Below are 13,996 nucleotides of genomic sequence, written 5' to 3'. Positions count from 1 at the left end.
CAGGTACAAGGCATACAAACATCACTGGTACACCATTTTCTCAGAAAAGGGGTGAGAGGGGCAGTGGAAGAGGCCTGCTTATTCAGATACAACTCCATGGTGGTTTTCTATGTGACTCAGCAGATGATACCACAACCTAGACAGCAAAACATGCACTATGTTTGAAGCGGATATTAAAATTATTTCAGCTGATAGTGTAAGCTTTCAGATGATCTCTGACCATCTGTCAGGAAGCACAGCACCCTTCTGCCTTACAGCGGGAGCTTGTTTCATTCACATTGGTGGACATGAGCATAGAAACTGCTGCTATGGGCAGGCTCTGAGTTTACACAGTGCAGGATGAATTACTGTCTCCCTCAGCAACAGCAACAAAAGCTCATACTTCGGCTCCAACCCGTATGCAGTGGGGAAAAGAAGATCTATTTGGCCTAGCAAGTTTTATTCCTGTGAATTTTAGTGCCACAATTCTTGACTTCAGCGCTCTGTGCAACTCTCTCACTCAGTGTGTGGCAGGGGGACAGCTGACAGTCGCCCCTCCGCAGCATTGGCATGGCCCTTTTCTGCTGCTCTGGTCGGTGGCACCTGCACAAAATCGCAGGTGACGAGAAGGCGGAAGAAGTGGCATATCTCTTGCTGCTTTCTCAGATGACAGCACATGTCCCTTTCCTCCCTGTGTGCCGACAGTACCTGATGCGGAGTTACAGCGCTGAGCAAATGGTGGCTGCTGGTCTCGCCAGCTCCCAGCAGGACTCCTTTCCTCTCAGCACACAAATATCCACAAGGACAAGCAGCCTAGATCTGTCACCACTGCAGACTTACTTTTCAATGAGCCACAGATTCCCTTATCTTTGCTTTTCCTGTCTTTAGAGGGCATCCCAGGATCCCTCCCATGCCCTCTGCCCATGGGAATCCCACCTCAGCCTGAGCTGTCATGAGACAGTGAGGGCTGGTGGCTCCCTGAGGGACAATGGCCCACAGGGAACCACGGGACCCATCCTACAGCACCCGATGTGGGACCTGGAAAGGCCCAGGGATGGTGGCCAGATCCAAACACAAGCCCTGACCACAAAGCTCATCATGGTGATGAGGCAGGTCAAGACAGGAATCCCACCTGCAGGCTGGGGTCAGGATCAGACCCAGGCCCATGCCTGGTGATGGCAGGGCTGTGGAGAGAGGGATGGGCCAAGGCTGGGCCCTGTGGTCCTGGCTTGTCCAGGGCCTAGGGCTGGTCAGGGCTGTGGTAAGCTGGCATCACCACCCTGCTGTGGCATCGTCGGGGCTGACAGCATTACGTGGTCCTGGTCCATGGGCAGGGTGACAGGTGACCCTGAGGGCCTAGCAGGGACAGTCAGGGCTGGTGGTGCCCTTGGGGCCCTGTCAACTTGCTAGGACTGTTCAGGACCTTAAAATGGCAGAGAATGTCTCAGTGCATCCACTACACTTTTTAAGACCTTCTCATGTCATCTAGGTCTAATTAAAGTGCACATTGGTGGCACAGAAACACATGGCCAAGTGTGTGCATGTGACAACATAACCAAAAAAAGAAGGGATGTGGCTTGTCCTGGTAGACAGGACAGAGGAAATTTGGGGTTCTGGGAAAAAGCAGCGGCAAAAAGTTCTGACAAAGCTGCTCCCCTATTTATAAGCACATATTTTGGACCAAGCCTGTGACTTTCAAATGCATCTTTATTGATTGGTTGTTTTAGCTCAAGTAGTATGAACTTTATTTTACAAGAACCTGCAGCTAACCAACACAAAAAAGAATTACCATCATTACCTCATACAATATCAGACTAGCGCAAAAACAGAAGTAAATGCCACAATCCAGTTAAAAGAACGGTAAAATAACTAAATTAAACTGTAACTCTACATGTAACAAACAGCTGAGATTAGTCCCACACATGTCACTTATAAACCCAGCAGAGGGAGGGGAGGTCTGAGCACAAAATCGAGCACCCTAGATGCCAACTCTTTCTCCCCAGAGTGTGCCTAAGCATGGGCTCATCTGAGACCACACACAACCACATGCTTGGCAGCGCGTGTGTGAGCAAGTGGGAGAGCAGCACAGAGATGCACACCACCTGCCCGCATCTTGTATTTTACTCTAGAAAGCCTCCTGTGTCTGTTGTCTGCTTCAGAACATTCAGAGCTTCCTAAAACAAGACACTGATGCAAAATTGCACCCAACAATGGCAGAAGAGCCTGGTAATTGGAGGAGAGTGGGCCAAAAAGAGACGACGGAGCACTGAAGACAGATACTGAAGTTACCTAAGTTGGCAGTAGGTATAACTCATCCAAATGCATTTATTCCAGATAAATGCATGATGGAACAACAAACCTGAAGTTCAGGATCAAAAACTGGGCAATACTAACCTAACCATTTCATCCTTTGTTCCCTCACTTTCTGTCTGCCCATTGCAACTACCCTGTCTACATCCTTTGCAGTCCCTCCCTTCTCTCCTTCTGCTACTTCACATACCACATGGGCAGTGATCCTTCTGCCCCTCTAAGCTGCCTTCCCTGACCTTCACAGAGTTCTGCCAGTTACTCCCACTTCACACTTCCTAGCCTGCTCCTTTACTCTGTCTACTTCCACGGAACAACAGGCTGAGAAGGCTGAAACCTGATTTCCTCTCTCCCACAAGCAGAAGAGCACTCATCTTGATTTCTCACTCCTGAGGAACACAGAGAATTGATATCTAACTTCACATAAATAGAGCAAACACCTTCAGCTTATTTTGGAATCTGCCTGTCTTCTTCAACCTTCTTCTCCTTTCCTCCCTCTTGGTCCCTCTCTTAAATGTAGGAATGTTTACAGTAACTCGGGTCCAGTTCTCTGATTTTTAGATAAAACCCCAGAATTTTCCTGAAAGTCAGCTCAATCCCCAAACTCCATCCCTTCATCAGAGTTATGGAAGTTATGGGAAAATCTGCTCTTTGTGCCACTGGGAAGAAACTGCTTTGACATGACAGCATAAAGCTTGCACAGGACAGCATGTATCTGGCACCTTTCTAAGAAAAACACTGGCTTAAAATAAAATAAAACAAAATTTATAGAGAATCCATTCCCCTTCCCCTTCAAGTCTAAAAGCATTTCTCTTGTGGCAAAGGGTGGCACTGTTGTCCAATCACAAAAAGCCAGCAAGACACACATGGAGAGACTGATTTCTTCCGCTTGTGCATGTAGTGCAAGGGCTGTACAGGGATGAGACATGGAAGGGAAGACTAAACCCACAGGACTTCCGCCATTTTCAAATCTGCAAAAGACTGATACAAGGACAACACTGATAGATAATTTTCTGTGTTCAGCAATAACAAGACCATTAGTAGTTAGTTGCTTTAATGCACAGCAAGGGAGGCTAAAGTTAATTAGCAAGAAAAGCTCTCACTTGTAGGCTAGCTAGGAACTGAACAGACAATCTTCGCAGCTTCCAGGATCTGCCTCTGTGGAGTTGACTATGAACAAGTTAGATGAGCAGCCATGGTGGACATGTTCGGTATACTCAGTCCTGTCTCAGATCTGGAGTGGGCTAGTCATTTTCTTGAGGTCCTTTCTAGCCCTGTGCTTATGAGTTTATCAGTTGGCTTCACCGAAAAGAATAAAAGGGTTGTCTCAAATTTTTCTGTCCAGCACTTGCAATTAAAGCAAGAAAGGAAAAAAAAAAATAAGGTCCTTCCTTCTTTTCCCCAACCTTCGCATCTCACTGCTGCTGAGTGCCCAGGCCTTAGAAGTAGCCCTTCTAATACTGATGGAAGTGATGGGAAACACAATACTCTTGGAAAGCTTCACAGCTAGCAGCTGGAGTGAGGACTGACAGCCTTCTGTGGGCAGAGTGAAGTATTTCACAGCTCACTGAATGCTCACAGGAGTGCAGCCCATGCCAATGGGCAAGGCGTGACAAAGGTCAGTGTACAATACATGGCATGCCTTCTTCATCCAATGAAAGGGTTACAGAAAAATGGCCATCCTGCCCAGTCACTCTCCTGGAGCTCCACCACACTGGCTTGTCTAGTAGACTCCAGCACTGGCTAACTACTTCCAGCTGTGTCAAGAGAACTACAGACAGTGGAGTCTCTCCATCCCTCAGCACAGAACCCTTCGTTAGCCTTTCAGTTCACCCTTTCACACACTGTCCCCCTACCCTCCCTCCCCTCAATTTAAAAAATAACGATTATAATTAATGCATGGAAGATGATGGCATTGTGCATGTGGTTCACTTCCAGTTCTCTTCCCCTCTTCTCAGGCATCCTCCTTCCTCCTCTTCAACACTCCCCCCCAAATCCATTCCATCAGTCTATCTCGCCTGCATGCCTGAGGGGCTGGTGCTCACTTGCCATAGACGCTCTCATCACTGTAGGCCACATAGAGAAAATAGTCCTCCTCATGGTTATCCTGCAAGGAGAGAAAGGGAGAAAGTAACAAACCAAAGTCCTGTAACTCACTACATGTGAAAAAGCCCAAACAAGAGATTATTTTAACAACAAGAGGGCATGACCTCTCTTTCTCCCCCTGTACATCAAAGGCTTCCTCATACCAAAGAGAGCATATAGCAACCCCTTCTCTCTGGCCATAGCTCTACCGCTAAGTTCAAGCAAATCACATTTCTGGACAGAATGAATTTACTTTAAGATCCACAGCCTGAGGGTTCTGCAAATGTGCAACAGGAACAGCTCTGACTGTTGCAGGATGTGCAGCAGAATCTCAGTGCTGGTAAGGCCTTAAGATTGAGAGGAGAGACTTGGAAAGCTTTAACAGGTCAAAAATCACCTCTAGATACTTCAGTATTTGGTAAATGTGGTTATATTTGTTGTTTTTTAGAACACTTTGACAAGTGGCTATATTTCTAGTCCTGTTTTTATATATGAGCAGTAAAGCTGAGATGACACTGATGACACTGACACAAGAAGTCTGCAGAGTGCCAGGAACAGAGTTCTGATTTCAGCTCTGGACAGTCAGACATACCTTCCTGCAACATGTCCAGATTTGGAAAGCTCCCTGCGTGTGTTAATCTTATGTTATCTTAATCAGTCCACATACAAAGTGTTCAGTTATTGTCAAAAAGGGACAGGTCAAATAGGGCTCACAGAACCATACTGGAGCTCTCCTGTTAAAACACACAAACACAGTAGAAGGAGAAACCATGGAGAAATCAATCCAGGCTGCAAACCAGCCATGATATAATGGCTATGTAATTGAGGAACGTTCCTCTGATGGGCACAATATGCCTTTAAAGTCAATCAAATAACACTGCTCAGCAAAAATGGGGGCAGCAATGTTCACAGTGTCCTACAAGAGACTCACATATACCATACAAGCTATGAAAAAGTAATTTTCAACAAAGAATAGTGTTCCTTGATGAGGTATGTATACATGGACGGTTGCCCAGTGATACTGTGTTCTTTTACTGGCTAAAAAGAAATTACTTCTGTATAAACAGGAAGGCTAGTGTGCGTGCTACACCCTTCACCCCAGACACAATATTTTATCTGAAATATAAGTAGTTTATTTCAATACTTTCTTAAAGATTGTTGGACCAACTTATCACTGCTGCAGCAACTATTCCCCACCTGATAGAACAACGCTTTCATGTAGCAAACAAATAATTAAAATGATGAGGCTCCCCAGGCTCCTCTTTATAACTGCAGGATGGAACTTCCCTAAACAGATGATGGGATATAGCCCAGGCCAAGAGGGTCCATGTTTGACCAAGCTGCATCCGCTGTCAGTGTAGTAGTGCTCAGTTGTCCCTCAGTTAGGATATCCATCCTTCTGGGGACTCCAACAAAAGGAGAAAAAGATGGGGCAGGCTTACCTCATACAGCTGGCCCATGGTAGCACTGGTGGGAGGGATCGTATTATTGACAAAGAAGAACAGGGCATCTTCTGGCCTCAGGTGGATCCGCTTTCGGATTAAGAAGTAGAATTGGCCAACTGAAGAGGAACAGAGAAGAATGCCTTAGATGCAGAAAGAATGTGTTGTTGGGGTTTTTTGTTTGTTTGTTTTTACCGTTGTTTTGTTTTGATGGTGGAAGTCACATTCTGTGTGTAAAAAGTAGGGGAAAATGAACAATGTGGGAAACAGAGCAGTAATTTCACTACTGTAACCATATTAGCACCTATTGCCCTCAGAGCTGGCAGTTTCTCAGGTACATGCCTCAGGCCCTGTACACTCTAGATCCAAACTCTACCTGCTATGGTACGAAATGCTCTACTGCAGGGACTGGTGGGAAGACCTCTAACTAGCTTAACCTTTACATCCTATAGATCCAAAGCACCTTAGAGAATTTAGCCTTGGCGCAAATGGTCATATCACTCTGGAAAACAAATCCCTCAGTAGTTGCTTGAGCTATGTTGCACAAGAATGCATTCCGCAAGCCATTACATACTGCAAGAAAAAGAAATGCTGTTCCTTTAACTCATTCATGTTCTCAAATGAAAACAAAGGTAAACACAGACAAAAATGGACATGACCATTCAGAAAAGGAACTTTGTAGCCATGACTCCAAACACAGGGGTAGAAAACAATGGGACTATTTTAAGCACCTGTCTCTTCCTGCAAGAAGGTTACAGCCTCTGGCAACTCTGCAGCTAGGTTATCATTGACTGATGATTATGCTACTGCCTATGATACACAATTCAGTCATTTTCATCATGGGTAGAAGTCAGCTGTGACACATGCATGTTAGTTAAGCCAGTGGCATGCCTCAAAAGATCTCAGAGAATGCTGCATGTAGTAATCCAGGCTGTAAAGTATGTAAATATAAGAAGGACAGCCAGGTAAACTGGGTCAATGACAAGATGTTGAGCCTGCCTGGATATCTTCCTCATGCTGATCAGAGAGTGAAAAGCACTTCTGAGACCTTCTCACTGAAAATCAGGAAGAAAGGAGGTAGATTTAGTTACCTGTGAGGTCAGAAGGCACAAGATACTTCCTTTTGTCTAAATCAGGTACTCTGGCTTTTGGTGCTTTTTCCACAATTACCTGGAGAGTGTAAGAAAAAGCAAGAAATGACCCATGAGTATCATAAAATGAAATGGACCAAAAAGCATCAGTGGAAAAAGATATTACCCTTCAGATTAGAAATTTATTTATGTTATAACAAATACCTGACATTAAAGAACAGGTAGGTGAGAAGAAGACTTAAAATCACTGGCAATAGCTGTGCTGGGAGCCTAAGACTGCAGCAGTAAGCACAGTGAGTGAAACATGGAGACTGGAACAGACATAAAAATAAACCATAATAGCCAAGGAAAAAAAAATCAGGTCACCTTGATGGTACCCGCACAAGTTAATTTTGTATAAAGGAGCTGCCAGGAGTCTAACACATCAACACAAGAAGTATCACAAGGAAGTTGAACTGTTTCCAGGTTACAGTTCTGAACTACCTCGCACAAAATCAGCCCTACTCCCAGTAGTCCCACATCCTAATTTCTGCATTCACCAATAGCAAGTGCTCTAGAATGAAGGAAATAATTTAAAAGGAACTACAGCTCATTGGGGAATGTTTTCTTGTTGTTGTTTTTTTGATTTGGTTTGGTTTGGTTTGGTTTTTAACCCCAATTCTTCAGTAGCTACCTTTTACTTTGAAATTCATATCCTGTGAGTTTGTTTTCCCTACTTCATACACTTATGGACACTTCCTTATTCATATAAATATCTAATAATTTTAAAACAGGCTACCATCTGGCTAACTGGAACCACAGACAGCTTTGACAGAAAACAGTAATTCTCATTATATTCTAATGTTGCTATGACAGAAAAATATGAAGCTCAGCACCTTTAAGGTCAAACAGACTAAGGGATCTTCTGCCACAGGAATTTTCTTTTTACCAGAGTTAGGCAAAATGTTTACCTCAGAAGCAGGAAGTATTCCAAAATGACCTGAGCAACTTCCATTAAAATCCTTGAAAACCTTTCCAAATACTGGAGGTATGTTTCCACAGAACTACTGGGTTCATGCAGGAAAAAAAATGAAGGCAGTTTTTTGTTTGGTTGGTTGGTTTTGTCATACGCATTTTTGAACTGCTAAGAGCTATATTCCATGATTCAATCTGTGTGGCTTGCTATTCTGCAGAAGCCATTTTGACCATTTAAACAAGAAGCTGGATCTTCTGAACCTCCTCAAGTTTTTAATTCCATTAGACTCTATAATTAAAATACTCCATGTGAGACATGGTTGGACTAATTTCTAAGGGATCCACGCATCCCTTAGCTCTTTGGCAACCCAAAGCAGCAACTGTATCTGTTGTGTAACAGAAAAGGCTGACCGGCTGTGGATTAAGCCTTCTCTGGAAGCAAAATGGTGTTGTCACATCATTGAGACACTGTTCCAGAGAAAAATATGTTAAGATGATGATCTTGGTGTATTTAGTCTGGGCAAAGTACACAACTCCTTCTAGACCCAAGTAAGTATCTGCAAAGCACGTCACACCACAGAGGTGCTAGCTTAGACATCTCTCTACTATGATCCAGATGCTGCCAACACAGCCAAATCCCCTGAAAATTCTACATTTGTTTTTAAAATAGAAACATGGTCACGTCTGCTACTTCAACAACTGCAAGCATCTCAATTAGTACAAGACTCCTTCAGGCAGTTTGTGGTAGGACATGCATTTCCATACAAGATGCAGTTGGTAAGTGCTGTGAAGGAAGGACAGTTCCACAATCTCATTGAACAGGTGCAGGCTAACAGCAACAGCATTTTGCACATTTTTTTTTACCTGTGCATCCAACAAGGCAATATCTAACACAATAAATTGAAGCGGAGAGACACCTTTAGTTCTTGCCTCTAATTTCAAAAACTACTGACAAGCAGAACTGCTAGCTAGCAGCACTAATGTGACCAACCTGACTCAAAAGGGTGGTTTATAGTGTGGTCATTAGCTAATAAAGAAAAAGAAGTCATGCCTATGAGGAAGAGGTGAGAGTGCTGGGGCTTCTAAGCCCCCAGGAAAGATTTATATCAGATCATCACTGAGTTTAAGAGAGATGTCCTTCTTGCAAAGAGGCAGAGATGGAATGGAGGTACCCTGCTAATGTGACTATCAACTGTAGTCAGTTTGCCTGATAACACAGGTATCTCTTCTGAAGCACTAAATCCTTCACACACAGAAACAAATCCACTAAGAAAATCCAAAGGGCAGAAACAGTTTGTCTGTATGTCTGTGGTTGCTGGGTGGTGACTGTGGTAATGTGGGACCGTGCCAACAGTATAATTTCAGCAAAATGCTGAGATGTACCAGGGCACTGCAGTGTAGGCAGCCAAATGGACGTCATCTTCAAGCATCTTGCTGTCGGGAAGGGCAGCCAAAGAAGTGATGCAAAGAACAGTCGTATACTGCATTCATTTGCTCCGTATGCAGCTCTGACAAGATGCTACCCCCGACAATTCACATCTGGGCCTTGCCATGTGCCATTTTCATTTATCTTTAACTACAGCACATCTTGCTATTTTGGTCCTGGCTTTCCCCATAAAGATCTGCTGATGTTCCTCTATCTTGACTTCTCTCTTGCCAGACCGGGACTGGTCCCAGGCTCCCACACAGCTCTCCCAGACACATCTATCATGATCTGCTGTACAATCTGTCATACTAATCCTCAGTTTACAGCTTGTCTCACTCCTGATCTACAGAGCCCTCTGAGGTCCTCATCTTAAAACACAGAACCGCACACACTTCACCACTGACTCGCTGCATGCTCAACCTGCTGTGCTATGCCAGGGGTCCCAAAAACAGTTAGGACAAGTGCACCTGAATACTGCCTCCCAAAAACATTTTTCAAGTCCAGTTGAGGGCCACTCCCAAGATCAAAAATGGTGCTAACCTGCAGGGAAAACATGTAGTGCTAACTGTTCCCCTTGTCCTTAGATTTACAGGGTAGTGAAAGTTATTTTACATTCAGTACCCCTGGGCAGTAGATCTAGGACAGACCTCTCCAGTGGGGATGGAAAGAAAGAACATTTGCAAAACATTCATTTAAAAAGGAACAATAAAAAAAAAAAAATCACAATTAATTTGATTTGTCATTTCCTTTTTTTTTTTTTTAATTACTAGTAGTAATTATAAAGCTAGAAGTTTTCCACAGGCACTCTGAAGAGACCTAAGGATGAGGAAGCAAAGTTGAGAGAGAAGATGACCTTGTTTTTCAAGTCACGTTTTTTCCACAGGATGATTAAACAGGAGGGAAGAAAGCCTGAGAAGTATCATTCTTCTCTCATGCAAAGGAAAAGAACAGAGCAAGATTGCATCAAAAAGACAGGCCAAAAAAAGGTAAAATAAAAATAATGGGAAAGTATCAGGTGACATGGATACAGACCTTGTTTTCTATGAGGAGCACCCGGTTAACTCACTCATTGTTCTCCTCCATTTTTACAGAGCTAATGGTAAGCTCCTTCCCCACTCCCCAACCCCACGCACGCAGGCTGCCAGAAAAAGATCAGCAGCATTCTCGCTGTCGAGTTACTGCGGATCCCAGAGAAAAAGGATGTATTACACCCCGCACCCACCCGCCGATATAGACCTTCGTACATAACAAACAGCCATTGCTTTGCACTAAAGAGAACAGCAGCCGGGAATCAGAATCACAACATCAAGATAACAAACATCGTTACTAACTCAATTTCTTTGGCCTTGACAGAATATAAAGAAAGAAGCAGGCGACAGCCGCCAAAGAAAAACAAAGGCGGCGATCGCCGCCGCTGCCCTCGCAGCCCACACTCACAGGGACTCTGTCGGGATATTTCTTCCTGATTTTCTCCCCTTCTTTTTTCCTGTACTCGAACGGGTGGTCTTCCTTGTACTGGAACTTCATGCTGCCGGGCTGTCACCTCGCCTACCGAGGGCTGTCGCCGGGCTGTGTCCCCTACGGCCGGGTACTCGGCGGACACCCCCGCAAGCGCAGTGCAATCCCGAGCCGTGCGGCGGGAGCAAAGGGAAAATTGGGCGCTGTGACGTCACGGGGAGGCGCACACACACACTCCCCCACACAAAAACCTCCCCCCGCCGTGACGGTGCGGTCGGGGTGGGGGCTCTAGCTGTCTGCGGGAGGGGTTGGGGTCTACATCGCCCGAGAAGGACGAGGGGGGGGGGGGGGGGGGGGGGGAAGGTAAGGGCCCTTCACGCATCGGGGAGGGGGGGCCAGAAGGGGTGTCCCACCTTCCAAACCCACGCGTGACAGGGGGAGGCGTGGCGCAGCGGGGGCGACGAGTGAGGGCGGCGACGCCGCGCCGCGTTCCGCCCCTCCACCGCGCAAGGTCGCATATTTTTGTTTGTGCATTGATTTATTGCGCGTCAATAAATAACAAAATAAATAAAGATTAAAAATAATTAGTTTTTTCTTTTTTTTTTTTAATAGGGCAGCAAGTAAACATACGATTGACCGACACCGCACCGCCTTCTCCCCACCCCCAACCCCAGCATGACTCAGGGTTTATAAATACAGCGTGAGCAGGCACATAATCCACCCGGGACTGCGGGGATGGCCGCGTTGCTCCTCCCTCTCTACCCAGCAGAGCAGCGGTGTGGGGCGGTGCTCCGTGCGTGGGAGCGGGCCTCGGCAGGGGTCCGGGGCTTGCTGTCCACCTGTGAGTCTTGAATGCATCAGCCTCCACATGTCTAAAACGGGGGGTGATGAGCCTAACTTATTCTTTAAGTGGCTGTGAGATGCAAAACCAAAAAAACCCAGTGCTTTTCCTGACCGTCCCTGTCGCTGTTGGATCTGGATTATTCTGTTTATAACGCCTCGGTTAAACAACAAGGGGCAGAAAGTGTGTCACATAGTGTGCCAGACCAGATGCACGTTACAAACAACAGGCAGCTAAAGGGAATTGTCTGCAAACAAGCCAAAATAGCCAGACAATTTTAGCCCAGCTACTCAGCTGTCACATACTTGGAATGTCTTTGGGTTTTTTTTTGATAGGAGTAGTTTGGCTTACAGTTATTTAGTGACCAGCAAAAGAAAAGGTATTAATGAATGGATCAGCATGCTCAAACCAGCACAAAAATAATTGCTGCTACCCTGGGGATAATGAATGGGAGTGTATCAAATAATTATTTCATTGCATGCTTCATCCAGATAAGAGAACTTTTCCAAGGAGGCACTAGTATAGTAGTAGAGGCTGAGTGGGACAGCAAACTGCCTCTGATGCATAAGGTGACTCTCCAAGGCCACACCAGTGGCAGAGGTGAGAGGACCCAGGTTTCCCAGATCTCACTCAACCCTGTGCCGGTGTGTTGAGCCAGAATGAACAAGTGTAGGAAAAGACATTGCTGCTGTTTCGGTGGCACTCTGCTTCTACAGTGTGGCTAGAATGGAAAAAATCCAGAAGAGACTGAAGAACAAGCTCCTTAATGATAAAAACAGGATCAGGGCAACATAAAGCCTTGGTCTCGTTCTATAAGTACTCATATAAATCCTTTAGGCTGCCCCAAGAAACTCATAGTAGTGGTGGCTTTATCCCTACATAACAATATGCACACCTAATTTGCCTCCAGGGTGGGACTCATGCCAGCACCAGGTGTAGGAAGGGTATATTGCAAATCACCACAGCAGATCCAGGGTGCTAGCTTGTGCCCTGTGCATTGCAGAGAGCTGTTTGATATACTGGCCACCACCCACCTTTCCACTCAGTAGCACACTGCTTCTTGAACTGAGGCCTTGTAGTAATGCTCGCTCTCCAAACCCTGGTGCACTGTAGTCTCTCATCTTGCATGTATGTAGGAGAGTTATGGAGGAAATACATTTACCTAATTTGAGACATGCTCAGGTGGTGGCAGTTCCCAGATATTTTTGCCTAGCACAGAAATGTAAATGGGCATGGGATAGAAACCACACCTACACTTACAATGTAGGCATGTACTGCTGAACCTGTCACTTTAAACTGCTTTGTGGTCAGTGGCAATAAACAGGCATGTCAGGGTAGGATTCTTCTAGCTTGAACCACGACATCTACTTTTGGATGGCCCTAGTGTGTCCCCCAAAACTCTGGGAGGTGCTTTAGTGTCTAAGGTTTTACTACTCAGTATGGTGTAGTGTGGCCTGCACAGCCCAATGGTCAGCTGCAACATGTGCACACCCGAATCTCTTAAGGACAGAGCAGCCCACAGTGGGACTGGCATAGACCAGTGTGTCCCAACCCTCACTAGTTCATATGCATAAGGTTTGTGCAGGAAGCATCATCAACTTGTTTCTGTCTGTCCTAGGACATGTGAACATTTCCCCATGGTTGCAGGTAGTGTCAGAGAATCTCAGAAGGGTGAGTCAGAAGGAAGGCATTATTTTTTGTGTAGTGCCATAGTGATTAACCTAGACTGAAGGAATCCCAGGGTTCAGACCTGGGGAAAATTCTGGTTTCATGGCATTGCGCCTTTCTATAATACTTGTGTTTGGCCTCCTTGCTTCCTAACTGCCTGCAGGGTAGCAGTTACTGAAGTGTGTTGAAGGTCTGTAGTGATGTAAATGCCTCTTCCTCAAGGACAAAAGAAAGGAAATTTTCTAGGTTGTTTCACCCCACCACCAAGCCATTATGGCGATTTTAACAGACTGATCTCAAACTCCCATTCTCCTGTAAATCAGTGTTTCCATCTCCAGGACTCTACACAAGGCGGATGAGCTATCATCTAGTTTGAATTTCTGTTGACAAATCAGACAGTAGTTTCAGGATTCTCCACAGTCTGATCAAAGACTTGTCCTGTGAGAGCATTTCTAGGGGACATCTCCTTCCCCAACAAATCCCATGTGAGGATCACAAATCTCCTTACTGAACTCTTCCTGCCCTGATCATGCAGCCCTGGTTGTGCAGCCACAAGCCTCACTCCTCCCACTTCAGGCACTGAATTCCCAGCCCTCTGCTCCAGCTCAATAACAACAATAACGTCACTGGCACAGCAGCAGGCAGGAAGATGATACACGCAGAAGCAGCGACAAACAGCTAATCATCTGACTTAGAGTTCCTATTAAAATGTCAACCCATGGGCATGTGACAAACCCCACATTCT

At 45.4% G+C, this 13,996-nt stretch overlaps 1 protein-coding gene across 1 annotated transcript; it reads right to left on the bottom strand.

The window, feature by feature from the left end:
- Window positions 1-1,668: 1,668 nt before the first annotated feature.
- GABARAPL1 (GABA type A receptor associated protein like 1) lies at window positions 1,669-11,000 on the bottom strand. The gene is made up of 4 exons (XM_082047182.1): window positions 10,722-11,000; window positions 6,905-6,983; window positions 5,814-5,932; window positions 1,669-4,393 (listed from the first exon to the last, which is right to left on the bottom strand). Exons 1-4 carry the CDS (start codon window positions 10,809-10,811, stop codon window positions 4,328-4,330), a joined length of 354 nt encoding a protein of 117 aa, XP_081903308.1. The 5' UTR covers window positions 10,812-11,000; the 3' UTR covers window positions 1,669-4,327.
- Between the last annotated feature and the right edge of the window lie 2,996 nt (window positions 11,001-13,996).

The sequence above is a fragment of the Streptopelia decaocto genome (assembly GCF_964273445.1).
Source record: "Streptopelia decaocto genome assembly, chromosome: 1".
NCBI lineage: Eukaryota > Metazoa > Chordata > Aves > Columbiformes > Columbidae > Streptopelia > Streptopelia decaocto.
Note: the sequence above shows the minus strand (reverse complement) of the source record. Positions and strands in the feature narration are given on the sequence as shown.